Consider the following 14,521-nt stretch of genomic DNA (forward strand, 5'->3'; position numbering starts at 1 on the left):
TCAAAAAAATTAACTTTTTGGCTAACCAAAATGTTAAGAAATATTAGCTAATATAAACTCCTAGATAAATATAATTCCTTAGTTGGTTGTCCATTTAAATTATCTCAAATAATCAATTTATATACAGTGTTGTGATGATATAATGAAACTATTGACGATTAAATTCAGAGTTGTTAAAAGATACTTTTTATATGGATCTAGATACAGATACATCGTCTAAAATAATATCTAGATACAGATATTTTAATCAAAAATCTATCTAGATACAGATACCACATTTTTATATCTAGATACAGGATCTAGATACTTGTATCTAGATCCTTTAACAACTCTAATTAAATTAAAACCCATCCACATAAAATTATTTTCTTTGCAAAAATAATTAAAATAACAAAAGGAGTAATAAAAGAATTTTCAATAATGCTTTGTCTATATTCTAATTATTTTTACAAAGAAAATAATTTTATATGGATAGGTTTTAATTTAATTGTCAATATGTTTCATTAAATCATCACAACACTCTATTTTTATATATACAAAATACCTATATCTTTTATATCACGATTATTCGCAGCTTTAAATCGAAATAATGAGGGAGGGTAAGGAGCCGGAAATAAGCCAGTGGGCCAGGTATCGGATTCATCCGTAAATAGCCATAATGCGTGGCGATGATGACGAAGTTCGGTAGCTATGAGGGCATAAAATTCGAGGGACGGGCCAAGGCCGGTCCCTTCTTCTCCAACATATTCGATCTAAGAGGTAAGAGAAATAAATATATTTGATTTAATTAAAAAAATATCATTATCAGGCTCATATTTTTTTGTATGGCTGAGATTATTGCATAATTAAATAATAAAAATTTGCATTCATACACAAAAAAAATATTTTAAAATTCAAAAAACCAAAAACTGCGTTTCTTATTTTTTATTTCGACAACCCTATTATGTACTATTGATAGAATAGCAAGAAATCAAATGTGATTTAAAGGTTATGAAAAGTTTACTGTCATGATTATTAGCTATTAAAAAACTAGCCTTCAAAAAATTGATTATAAAATTTAAAAAAAGAAAATAATGAATTGGAATAAAAGCCCCTATATTCTTAAATTCAAATATCTTTGCATATTAAGCTCAAATATTTACAAGAGAAAAAATTTTAAAACCTCCAATACACTTTTTCTCGATGCGTGATATCGCATAACGCTAAAAGCCCACTCGATAAATTGATTAGAATCCGATCTAGGTATCTTGATTCTGTCGTGTTTTAGTCGGCCTCTAACAGCTATTTGCCTGTTCCGGTCCAGGGCAGGATTTAGGTTAGCCTCGAAACGCTGTTGGAGCCATACGATTGATCTTATTAAATGTATTAGCATTACTTTAAAGTAATACTAATTATGCCGTATGAATGATATTATTATAAGTATATTTGGGAAATTAATAAAAAATAATAATTTTGTTTTTATAATTTAACAAAATTGACCAATTGTAGAGATTCTGTAATAGAAATTTTAAAAAATGTTTATAAATAAAAAAGGATAGATAAAAAAAACATAATGGGAGTTGGCAAACCTTAAAGGTTCGAATATTTTCAAATTATCGAATGAGGTTGTTAACCTCAACCCTAGCTTTGCCTTTTAGTTTCAGTCGAAATATATTCTTTCCTAATTTTCATTCACCTTTTATTTTATATTATTTCACTAAACATTAAAATCAATAAACAATTTTAAATGAAAAAAAAATAGGATGAGATAAGACTGCATCTTAACTTGACTTAATTTATGAAAAGCTGTTTGGACACTATTTTTTGAATTAAACTATCAATTTTGACTCAAGGTGTTGATATTTTGGCGGTCTTCATACGTCTTTTTACTTTATAAAATTATAAATAGCTGTTCCTATTAGTGATTTTAGATTTTAAAAATAGGAATAAGTAAATCTTTAATCGTATTTTTAAGATATCACCATCCTTACGCCAAAATCTATTATTATAAAAACCAAAAAATGATGTCCAGGCTGCTTTGCTGAATAGAGTTCAGAATAAAGAACAGAAATTAAGTCGAGTCAGGAGGTGGCGTGAAAAACCTGGTTATTCCCAATTTTGAGGCGTAAAAGAATAACGATCGGATGTTAAAGGGGAAAATCATTCTGTAATTAGTGTAAAGATGCTGACACCAATTTGGCAAGGAGTTGGTAGCTAGGGCTAATGGACTCTGTGATAATATAAACATCATTAATTGTAATCAGTAATTGAAATCTTTGCGTACATATATATATAATGTATAAAAAAATACGATTTTGGTCAACTAGTTCTATTAAATTAAAATTGCAATTTGGAGAAAATAGCCCATTATAAAATTTAAACTCAATCTTCAGCTAAATTGCAAAAAGCACAAGACAAAGAATACCCAAATTAGAAAATAAAAATAGAACTAGCATAGTTAATACCAGAGGTCTGCAAAGCCCGGTATCCGGCCAATGGGCCGGGAAACATTTGCAAATTTTTATTTGGGTCGGGTCAGGTAAAATAAGCCTTGTATTTAAAAATACCGAGCCTGATAACCTTAAAAAATTGGAAACAGGTCGTGCTGGGTAAATGGTCAGGCAGGGCAAGGTAAAAGCTAAATTCCAACCGGGCGAGGCTGGGTCTAAAAATTTTGCCATTTGTAGACCCTCTAGTTAATACTCAATTATGTTTAAAAAAAATTTCCAAACGTGAATTTGTTGGATAAGTTTGTTGGTGAGTTTCTTGGAACAAAAGAGATTGTGTAGCAGGGAAGTATCACGGTCTTCGTCATTAAACGTGAAACCTAAAATGAATATATAAATTGGCTCAATTATTGAAAGGTTCTAAAACTCCACTCATTGTCGAAATAAATTAGGTTCAAAATCTTTTTCTTAAAAAGCTTATCCTCTACCTCTTTCACAACCCCGGCCCCATTTAAAAATAATAATGTCTCCTTTTGCAAAACTGATAAAAGAAAAATCAATGTGATTGCCAATAAAGACGCAAAATTAATATTTAAATTAATAAGTGTATATATATTATTTTTAAACCTTCAAGAGGTTGAATGGGGTATTTGTTGCGTTCCCCAATTATGTAATATATCATTTTTAATAACTTTAAGGTTGTATGAAATGCGTCTGGTGATAAAAATTCATCCTTTAAAAAAACATAGATGAGTTTTATATAAAAAAAAAGAATTAGTTAATCATTATAATTTTATTAGGAAGCTTTACTTTGTTGGAGTTTATATTTGTAATGCAGGAAGGGGATGATGTATTTTGAAGGTCCGAATCAACAATTTTATAGACCAAGCTAAATAATATAAAAAATTTAGATTGTAAAACAGTATATAATCAGAGCTATTCTTAATTTAATCTCAAAAGTTAATGATGCCTTAGCTAAACTAAAATAGAAGAAAGTAACTCCAATAGTACGGCGTGGTTACTTAGAATGTAACGCGCCCTTGGTTACTTTTGAAAATAAAGCAAGGAACAGTGTTACTTTAAAACAAATATTTAATTTAATCGATAACTCACGTGAACATCATAGGTTCCCATATCTTCTTTAATTTTTCGACTATAGAACAGCACTTTAAGTGTCGCAAGACAAATTTTTGTGTAACGGAGAATATTGTATCATTTTCGTCGATATTTTCAGAACTCAAATCCATTTCACCAACATACTTTATGTATATTTTTTTAAATTTTACTTTTTTTATTTTATAATATAAAAAAACAATTTTTTTACGAAAGTTTAGAAAAGAGGTTTCCCGAAAAATAAAGTTTTATTCTATATTTGCAGTTAGCCTTAGAGTAAAATATAGCTTACACAAATCGCTGTGAGTGTGCTCATTTTAAAAACACAGCTAAAAAAATAAAATGACTATTTATTTCTAGATAATATGATGCAGCGATGGACGTCATTGTTATTTTCACTTAAAATGATAAGCATTGAAGAAATATTCAAAAAAATTTATTTTTAGCTATATAATTTTCTAATTTTTTACGATTTTGCCATGGAAAGCTTTGAGCGTAAGATGTAAATTAATTTTGGCAGGCTTTTGGACGCATAACAAATCTTCGCGATCTTTTATATATATAAAAAAATATTTATTTAAATTAAATACACGAAAATGTGAGGTTTGTAATTCCTTCAATCAAAATCTCATTAAATATATAAGTTAAAACTGCTATTTAATAGCTTCAGGTTCAATCATCAGTTCAAAAAATTCAGGTTAATAATATTTTTGATCGAGTTATCAGTTAGATTTCACCGGAAGGGTAGATTGACGTTCAACTTTCAAATGATGAAGCAAAATAATTTTGACCTGCCTTGCTAAATAACCAAAACGCATGCAGGCTTTCTTAATATATCTGTATTCAATAGGACAGGCAGGAAAATATGTGCCAAATCCCGGCCTTTCAGTTATAAAATAAATGCCCTAATTACTGACCGACCCAATCCCGCTAAAAAAAATTAGGAAATTTTTGATAAAAACTTAGAGAGGATAAATCGACGTCGACCGTTTGTGGTAAGTTATTTCGGCCGGGTCGTGGATCGAAAGCGGGTATAATGGCGGAATATTTGCGCGTTAAAATGTACTCGGATTCGTTATTGCTGTTTAAAGGGGGAACTTTGGAGTATTTCGAGTCCGTCAATATACTGGTGGTGGTGGGGTAAGACTTTGACAAGCAAAAATAGATTTAAAAAATGGAACAGCGGAGGAGAAAAAAATTTAGTGCAAATAATTATGCTTTTACTCTTGTTAATATTTGATAAACATTAGGGCCTTAAGTATTTCCTATATCAAATTAACCATTCGCTCCCAACTTTTCCGCCAAAAAAAATATTAATACTTTTTCACTATTTTATTTGATAGCACCTTTAAAAATAAATATAACACGATATTAAAATGGCATCCGTGATAAAAATAAATATGCATGAAAATAATATTTATTTTGTAAATGAAAAAAATAATTACCCCATTTCAATGATATCCGCACTCTTATTTTATTCTTATATAAATTTTTAATTAAAAAAATAGAAGCGTAAACACTCGAATCATATTTCAAAATTTGTATTTATTCTTATATTTAGGAAGAATAAAATCTAGACTCTAGATGATGAATGATCCAAAACAAAATTAATATTATTATCTTTATAAACATTTTTAAAAGAATTTAGCAGTTTGGAAAAGGCTTTTTTAAAAATTCATTGCTTTATGGCTTTTAAAATTATTTCGTTTTATTTTCTAACCCTTAATCGTCTTCTGATCTCTTAATAGTTTTATATTTTTAAAACTATTGATATTTTTTTATATCATGAAGATTCATTTTATATTAATATTTATTATTATTTCTTGGTTATAAGAAAAAATTTATAAAATACTAGTAGATAGCTCGTCAAAAATGACGGGGAATGAAAATTTTCTTCTTACTTTTATGCATGTTACTAGTTATTTGAAAATAATATCCAATTTTTATTCTTCTTACCCCCTCATCCCTTCAGGCCAGGTTTAATCCATTAAAACTAAGTGCTATGGTTTGAGTAAAAATAAATTTAAAGCATTTACTTGATAATACCAATATTATTTGTTAAATATTACTGATTACTTATACCTAATATTTAATATTAAAAAAAATTCCCAGGCATAGTCCAAAGCCATATTAAATATGAAAAATTCTTCCAAGCCCAATGAAAGATCATAATAATTTTGGCAGTTAAGAACTGAAATAAAATATTTAAATAATCATAATGAATTTAAAAATACAATCAAAATTCAGACTTTCATGGGCCTTGGTTTTTTGATCAGGTCAAGCCCAGGCTGCAAAAAAATTTGTTTTGAGCCAATGTCTGACCTATAATTAATAATAAAAAAATTCTCAAGCGTCCAAGCTCATAAAAATTTTAAAAAATATTTTCCCAAGCCCAGCCCAATATAATTTATAAAAATATTTTACAAGCCCAGCCCAACCCATAATAATTTTATAAAAAAATTTTTTCAAACCTGGCCAACCGATAGTAATTTAAATTTTTTTTCCAAGCCTGGAGATAGGCAAATCTCTAAAAACCATATCTATTTTTTAGTCTATTTTTAACCCAGCTCACCCCAACCAAGGCCAACCCAATAAGACTAAGAGTGAATACTATTATTTTGAATAAAAATATATTTAAATTAGATTTTACCTGAGGGCCATATAAATATTCTGTGTTAAATATTACACCTATGCCTAATATTAAAAAAATTCCCAAGCCAGGTCCTAGCACTTGGTTTTCTCAAACCCGCAAAAGACCATAATAATTTTGATAGTTGAGGACTGAAATAAAATATATAAAAAGTCACAATGCATTTAAAATGGTTTTTTGAACAGGCCTGGCTATGTCTGCAAAAAAAATTTCAGACCAATCTATAACCCATATTTAAAATTCAAAAATCTTAAAGCACCTCTATTTTAAATTTTATCCAATATGATTTCCATCACATTTTTAAATATTGATATTTCTAATACATGCTCACAGATTACATTGCAACAATTTTACCTCTTTTACTCTTAAATTTTAATAATTATATAAAATTTATTAATAAAGTATATTTAATACCATACACATAAACTAAATAATTACCCTTCAACACATGGTTTTTTGATCAGGCCTGGCTATGTCTGCAAAAAAAATTTCAGACCAATCTATAACTCATATTTAAAATTCAAAAATCTTAAAGCATTTCTATTTTAAATTTTATTCAATATGATTTCCATCACATTTTTAAATTTTGATATTTCTAATACATGCTCACAGTATACATAACAATTTTACCTCTTTTACTCTTAAATTTTAATATTTATATAAAATTTATTAATAAAGTATATTTAATAAATACCATTACACACAAACTAAATAATTACCAGGCTTGTTAATCAATCCTTTTAAAAAGATCGAATCCCGATCACGATCTTTTGAAAAAAAGAGGATTGAAATGATCGCGATCCTATTCTTATTTAAATTTCTGATCGATGCAAAATTAACTAATATAAAAAATAAATAAGCGATGGGATACAACAAGGTAACCCTCTAGGTTCCTTTTTGTTCTGTCTGGGCATTAATAGTCTAATACGATACATTAATGACCAATGCAAGCATCTTCATAACTGGTATATCGACGATGGTATACTAGGCGGCCCACCGACTAAAGTTATAAAGGCAATCCAAATAATAAAATCCAGCGAGAAAAGTTTGGGACTTCGAGTTAATTAAGAAAAAGCGAATATTGTCCTCTTGAGATCATTGACCTTAACCGCAATATATGTTTAATCATACACTATTGAACGCTTTATCACATCTCGGATCTCCAGTAGGTAAAGACGAGTAATTTATCAAGTTCTTTGCCGCTATTTCACGAGAGATATCCTTTATGCGCGATACACTATCTAGCCAAGCTTTCTTCTTATTAAAAAACTACCTTCTAATTCCAAGAATTTTATATCTTTCAATATGACGTCAACCTCGCTGCACACGAACTGGAGATTAAACGCCTTACAGAAGATATACTCAATCTTAAATTTGGGGAATTATCATGGTTACAGGCTACCTTACCAAACAAATCCGGCGGCATTGGCATAAGATCACCTTCCCTACTTTCCGTTAGTGCGTTCATATCCTCTCGCCTGTCCTGCGAGCCCATCATACAAGGTAGATTCATTAGGCATTCAAAATGCAATGATACCATTGCCAGGGCCTTAAAATCCGCCGGCATCCCATCAACCCTCGAACCTACTGGCCTTTACAATTCCGATGGTTGGACTATGATCCCTTGGAAGAGGGGGAATTCCTAACCTGGGATTTCTCATGCATAGATCCTCTTGCCCCTTCCAATATAAATAGAGATGTCATACTAGATGCCGAGGCGAATACACCAGCTAAATATTCGCCATCTCTTCCCGCCAATTATACATTCCTACCATTAATCGCCACGACTCTAACGTTGTTCGGCTCTCATGCCCTGGCCTTCTTTAAAGAGCTGGGAAAACGGATTTCTGCTAGGGCCGAGGATCCCGACGAGGGATTCTACCTACGCCAAAGATTAGCCATAAACATAGTAAAATACAATTATCTCAGCTTTATCTTTTCAATATCCGAAACCCCCTAATTGAACACTATGCAAAGGATAGACTTTGGCCAATTTGCTGCCTATTATAATGTTAACGCTAAAAGGGTACTTGAATCTCAATCAATAAAAAATAGCAAGAATTAATAACTTTATATAATTGTGATTTACTAATATTATATTTTTTTTACTATTATAACTTACTTTGTAATAACATATTATAATAATATATATATGGATTATATATACAATGTTCAGATAAAATCTTTAATTAATTTATTGTAATTGAATAATATAATATAAGTATAACAATTAGAATATATTTATTTATAATTAAATTAGCCTTAAATAATAAAAAATTTTCTAAATTATCATCATTTAAACAACCACGTTTTTCATTAAGTACATGTTTAGCTTTACAAAACAAGCGCACTACAGGAGCGCTTGATGGTAAACGTGTGTTATATTCAATAAATGTTTTTTTTTAAATTAACATAATTATTAAAAATATTCACTGAATCATCATTAGAATAAAAAAAATATATTAATGGAAAGAGCATTTTGGTGACGAGTTTTTCCCATAAAATGTATCGATCCATGCATTCATTTGAAGGATCTGCATATGGTTGACCCTGTATTTTAACAACAATTTGTGGCAGATTAATAAAAGGCCAATTAAGCTTAAATTTTGGGTGAATTATTGATGCCAATATTTTACTGTCATCATATAGTGAAGGAAATCTATCATTTTTATTATATGCATATGGTTATGAACTTCACAAATAATAAAAATTGTATTTTTAAAAGAATTAATTACTTCTAAATGCCTCTTTAGGTTTGAACTGCAAATCTTTGAAGAAGATATTTTGTTTTTGCATAAAGAGCATTTTTCATAGATCATTATATGGTTACTCCATCCGTTTTACATAAAGTAAAATACTTACGTAAATTATGAAATGGTAAAAGATTCTCATTGTCACTTATATCTGCTGTCACATCAATAGAAGTAGATATATTATCTTCTAAATCTATAATGGAGGACATTATTAAAACCTAGAATTTGTATTATAATATAATTAATAAATATAACTTGTTCTTACAAAAAATTTGGGAAATTGATATAAAATCTGGTGGAATGGTGGTTGATAAAATATGATTGTAAAGATATATATTTTTTTAAATAATATTTAAATTTAATTTTCAAAATTTTTATTTCATTTATTGCTTTTTAAGTAAAAAAATAATTTTATCGGGATCGAATATTTAAAAAAATGATCGCGATGACGATCCACATTTTAAGGTCAGGATCTTAAATCCGAGAAAATTGACAAATTAGGATCGATTCCAGGATCGGCGATCTTTTGATTCGATCCTTTAACAACTCTGATAATTACCCTTCAACATCTATATAATTAATATTTTAAATTTAATTATGTTCAAATTGGTGCATGCGTGAAACTTTAATATATATATATAATTAATATTTTAAATTTATTTATATTCAAGTTGGTGCATGCGGTAAAGCATATGCCTTTGAAACGGGAGGCTCGAGTTCGATTCTAGTTGAGAGCAAAAAATTAACATTACACTATATAGTCTCCTTAAATTTAAGATACATTAGGGAGACACGAAAACGATCGTTTTATGTTTATGGAGATTATATATATTAGATTAGGGAGATACGAAAACGATCGTGTTATGATTATGGAGATAAAATTAACATTACACTATATAGTCTCCTTAAATTTAAAATACATTAGGTAGATACGGAAACGATCGTGTTATGATTATGGAGATTATATATATTAAATAAATAAAAAATAAAAGTTTTGTCGAAACATATATCGTAGTAAAAAAAAATTTGTTATTTATTTCTACATCAATTTCTTTATATCATTTTTTGCGAACAAAGGAAAAGTCAATAAAACGAATATTTACCCTTAAAAAAATATATTTATATATATAAAACAACAAGGATTTCCTCTAAATAATCATTTTTATCACTGTTAAATATCAATGTCTAGAAGGCTACCCGCCAAACCCATAAAGAAGGTCCTTTGGAAATTTTATTTGTGGCACCAGTCTTTCTGTCATTATTGCTGTCCGAGGTCTCATTATCGTATCTTGTATAGGCCTAACTTTACGTTGAACTGCTCTGGGAACGGGCCGGACCGTTATCGTTTTAATCAGGGGTGAAAACCCAAACTCTCAATATTTCGCTAAACCCAAATCCTTTTTTAAAATTTAGGGGGCCCAAGCTTTTTTTTAAAAAAATTTTATTTTAAACTTTCATTTATTTATTTTAAGTTATATGTTAAAAATAATATAATATAAAAACATGTAATTTACGATTTTCATTTATAAAAGATTTCCTATTTAAAAAGTGTTCTTATCAAAAAAAATGTTAATTTAAAAAAAAAACATTTTCGCGGAATTATTTTTGTCGGCCATTTTTCATAAAAATTTTAAATTTTACCCAAAGCTGATTTTTAAAGTTTTTTTTATAAATGATTATAAGTAACGAAATCCTTGTTAAAATTGATTTCTCTAACGCCTTCAACTCCATTCGCCATTCTCACTTTCTCCCACAAATATACCACTCATTCCCCACCTTTTCTCAATTCTTCCATTCCTGCTATTCCATGCCATCTCATCTCCAATTCAACAACTATTTACTTTCATCATCAAAAGGGATCCAACAAGGCGATCCTCTGGGCTAGATACTTTTCTGCATTGGAATCAACGAAATGGTCAAAAACATTTCTTCCAACTGCAATCTTCCACTGCACACTTGGCATATTGACGACGGAATACTCAGTGGTCCCCCTAACGAGGTTGCTAAGGCACTCACCATCATCAAAACACATTTCCATGCTATCGGTCTCTCACTCAATAAACAAAAAACTGAGATCTGCCCATTTCATTGCTCTATCCCATTCGCCCACAACCGAACTCTCATTCCTCAGTCATCTCGGCTCTCCAATCGGTGGTCTGGACTGAAATCCATCAATCACTTCTTCACTAACGCATCATCCAGCTTACTTCATTTCAAAAACATCTCTAAGTTTCTCCCACCCCATCAAGCTTTTTTTCTCCTCAAAAACTTTTACTACATTTATAAAAATTCTCTATACCCTTCGATCCACCTCAATTTTCAAATTTCCCGACTCATTAAAATCATTAGAAATCTCCATCAAATCTCTTGCTGAAGAGATCCTTAATCTCCGCTTTAACCATATTCATGGTTACAAGCATCACTTCCATGCAAGCTCGGGGGTATCGGCTTACGCTCACCTCTAACTCTTTCCATCATTGGTTTCATCGCCTCTCGTCCTTCATCTGATTCACATATTAGCCAGCTTTCTAACTCCCCTGACCCCTTATTAGCAGAAGCCCAGACATTTTGGGATAATTCCGTTGTCCCAAATACTCCACGATTTTCCTCATGTTTACAGAGAGACTGGGATATTCCACTCAACGAAGGCTCCGTCGCTTACCTAAAATCGAGCCTTCACGACGATGATCTCACAGTTTTTCACCAATTGAACCAAGGATTCGGTTACGAGTTTCTGGAAACCATACCCTCCAACAACCTCGATTTGTTGCTCTCCGCTGACGAGCTAAGATTTGCTATTGGACTACGGCTCAATTGTTCTTCCGTACCAATACAAACATTGCGAAACCAGCGTCGACCACAAGGGCAGGCACTGCCTCCATTGTCGCTTTTGTCGTGGCCGTTTTTCAGGGCACACCAAATGCAATGACATCGCGCCCTCAAATCAGGAGGCATTCCATCTAGGCTTGAACCAACCGAAATTTTTTGAACCGATGCGAAACGTCCTGATGGAATGTCCTTGATTCCTTGGTCAAGGGGTCAGCTCCTGGTTTGGGACGTCACCTGCATTGACCCAAATGCACCATCAAACCATAACGTCGATGCCCTCGCCCTCGCAGAATCTCGGAAAACCATAAAGTACAGTTTTTTAGACCCTTCTTTCCTATTCATACCCATCGCCTGCTCCATTCTCACCACCTTCGGTAGCAAAGCTCAACGTTTTTTCAAAGAATTAGGCAAGCGGATCCGCGAAAAAACCAATCAGCCTAAGGAATCCCTATTCTTACGCCAAAGACTGGCTACCGCCATCATCCGCTCTAACTATCTAAGCTTCATCTCTTCCATTGAATAACCTTCCATATTCAATTCCTTTTTTTTATCCCTATCCTTTCCCGTAAATTCTATTTCTACATTTTTCACCATTTTAAAAAATTAATTATTTGCTACTACATTTTGACAACATATCAGTAAATATTCAAATAAAGTAACCCATGACTGGAAAAAAAAAATATATAATAATATTTATTTTAGGATATTTTTGTTTAAAGAGAAGTACAAAATCACGAATATATTATATTATAATTAAGGCTGTGCCAATCGGCACCGATATTTAGCGTTTTCCAAAAATATCGAATCGGGCCGATATCTGTAAAAACCGATCAGATTTGATCTTTTTACTTTTCTTTTTTTTGTTATTTTACGTTATGTATATTTATTTTACATTATTATAATATTTTATAAATAAATTTTTTTTAAACAATGCAATGCAAATGCACAACACCCTCTAAATTTTATTTCTTTTTTAAAATAGATTTATAGTATTATAAAAGTTTTTTATAAAAATAGAAAGGAACACCCACAGTTTTATTTATTTTAAATCTTTTTAAATAATAACGCCAATTTTATTATTTATACTTTAAATAAAAGAATTTTTTTAAATATGGTATCTGAATTATGGTAATATTTTACAAAAGACAAAGGTAATTTTGCAAAATGCGTTATCTGCGGAATCATCTGAGTCTGCCTTCAGTACGGCAGGGGATATAGATAATTCATATAGTAGACGCTTATTGCCAGAAAATCTAGAGGCTATCATATTTATTTTAAAAAATCTAATATATTATAATTTTTATATTAAATATTACAATTTTATAATTCGATTTATTGCCTAAAAAATATTGATTTCTTAATTACATTTGGTTAGTGTAAATATCGGATCGATATTAAAGCAATATCGGATCGGTGAAAAATATGTGGATCGGCACAGCTCTAATTATAATGATTATTTTTATGGCAATACTAATTCAAATAAATTTTCAAAAAAATGATGTTTCTGTTGTTTTAACTAATTTTAATAAGCCATTATTTTTCTGGCCTCCGAACCCTGAACCCGAACCGAGTTCAAAGATTTTTCACTGAACCCAAACTCGAACCCATATTTTTAGTAGGTGGGTTCACACCCCTGGTTTTAATATTCATACTTGGAATACTGGCAAATATCAAACAGTACAGAGTGATGCTGCGAATCATTGGCGTTCCGCAGATGGCCGACAAATGGATGAACTGTATTATGAGTAACCAATATATTGGCCAGACGAATCACGTAGCAATGGCGCCAGTCGCATCAGATAATAGGTCCATATCAGGACACACATGAATGGTCAGGGACCCACACAATTTTGGGGATGCTATCACTGCCATAGACAAGATCATATTAAAAAGTACTGTCCACTCCATAGTAGGAATGCGACCTCGGACAGCAACAAAACTGGTATCACAAAAAGGGAACGAGCCTTGGAGACATTGATGTTAAGCAGTGATGAACAATAATTTTTCTAGTAAGAATGTGTGTTGTGGATTATATTATATAAGCTCTTTATTTTATATATTTATTTTTTTTAATTCGGCAGCCATATTACCGAAGTGTACAATTTAGTTGGTCTAAATATGGATTAATCGAGTAGATCAGAACAAGTAATATTTGTTTTTGAAAAGATTTTATTATATTTATAAACAAAATAATTTTATTACTTTACTTACTCAAGTTATTAATACCGGAAGTGTCCTTTGGAAAGGGGCAAGGGCTGGACTCTCCTAAAAAAATTGATATCTTTTTTAAGATAAAATTTTGCTTTTTCTCATTTTAGAATAGAAATACCATTTTGTGCTAATTTAAAAATTTCCCAAAAAGTGACCCCCCCCTCTTGATGTTATAAAAAGGATTCAAACTATTTACAACATCTGCATTATATATTCTTTTGGTATTTAACATTAAAAATAATATTTCCCTATTTCATATATCTAATTATGCCCTTTTAAATGAATATCTTATTTTTATGATGTTGCTAAGGTTCAGTGAAATCGCATGAATGTGAACAAAATTTCAAATAATTAATTTTTAAAACGAGTAATTCAATGCTTCTTTTGTTATATAAACTAATCTTTCAATTACAAAAATTCTCTTGATTGTTATCTAATTTGCCAGCATCTTTAAATTTAATTTCGTTATTTTAGTAAATCCCACAAGACATAAACTACGGATCCAACCGATATACAATTCTCTGGAAGTAAATAAAGTA

At 30.5% G+C, this 14,521-nt stretch overlaps 1 protein-coding gene across 1 annotated transcript in view; it reads right to left on the reverse strand.

Moving 5' to 3' along the window:
• Nucleotides 1-14,521, reverse strand: part of LOC135928446 (E3 ubiquitin-protein ligase Ufd4-like) — a 58,894-nt gene that overhangs the window by 3,870 nt on the left and 40,503 nt on the right. The window contains exons 29-37 of the mRNA XM_065464909.1: nt 4,502-4,685; nt 4,010-4,089; nt 3,540-3,685; nt 3,237-3,315; nt 3,054-3,159; nt 2,712-2,806; nt 2,082-2,209; nt 1,163-1,352; nt 545-752 (exon numbers count right to left, since the gene is read on the reverse strand). Coding sequence (XP_065320981.1) covers nt 545-752; nt 1,163-1,352; nt 2,082-2,209; nt 2,712-2,806; nt 3,054-3,159; nt 3,237-3,315; nt 3,540-3,685; nt 4,010-4,089; nt 4,502-4,685 — 1,216 coding nt within the window. The remainder of the gene's footprint in view (nt 1-544; nt 753-1,162; nt 1,353-2,081; nt 2,210-2,711; nt 2,807-3,053; nt 3,160-3,236; nt 3,316-3,539; nt 3,686-4,009; nt 4,090-4,501; nt 4,686-14,521) is intronic.

This window comes from Gordionus sp. m RMFG-2023, chromosome 4 (genome assembly GCF_954871325.1).
Source record: "Gordionus sp. m RMFG-2023 chromosome 4, tfGorSpeb1-WG-v2, whole genome shotgun sequence".
Lineage (NCBI taxonomy): Eukaryota > Metazoa > Nematomorpha > Gordioida > Chordodea > Parachordodidae > Gordionus > Gordionus sp. m RMFG-2023.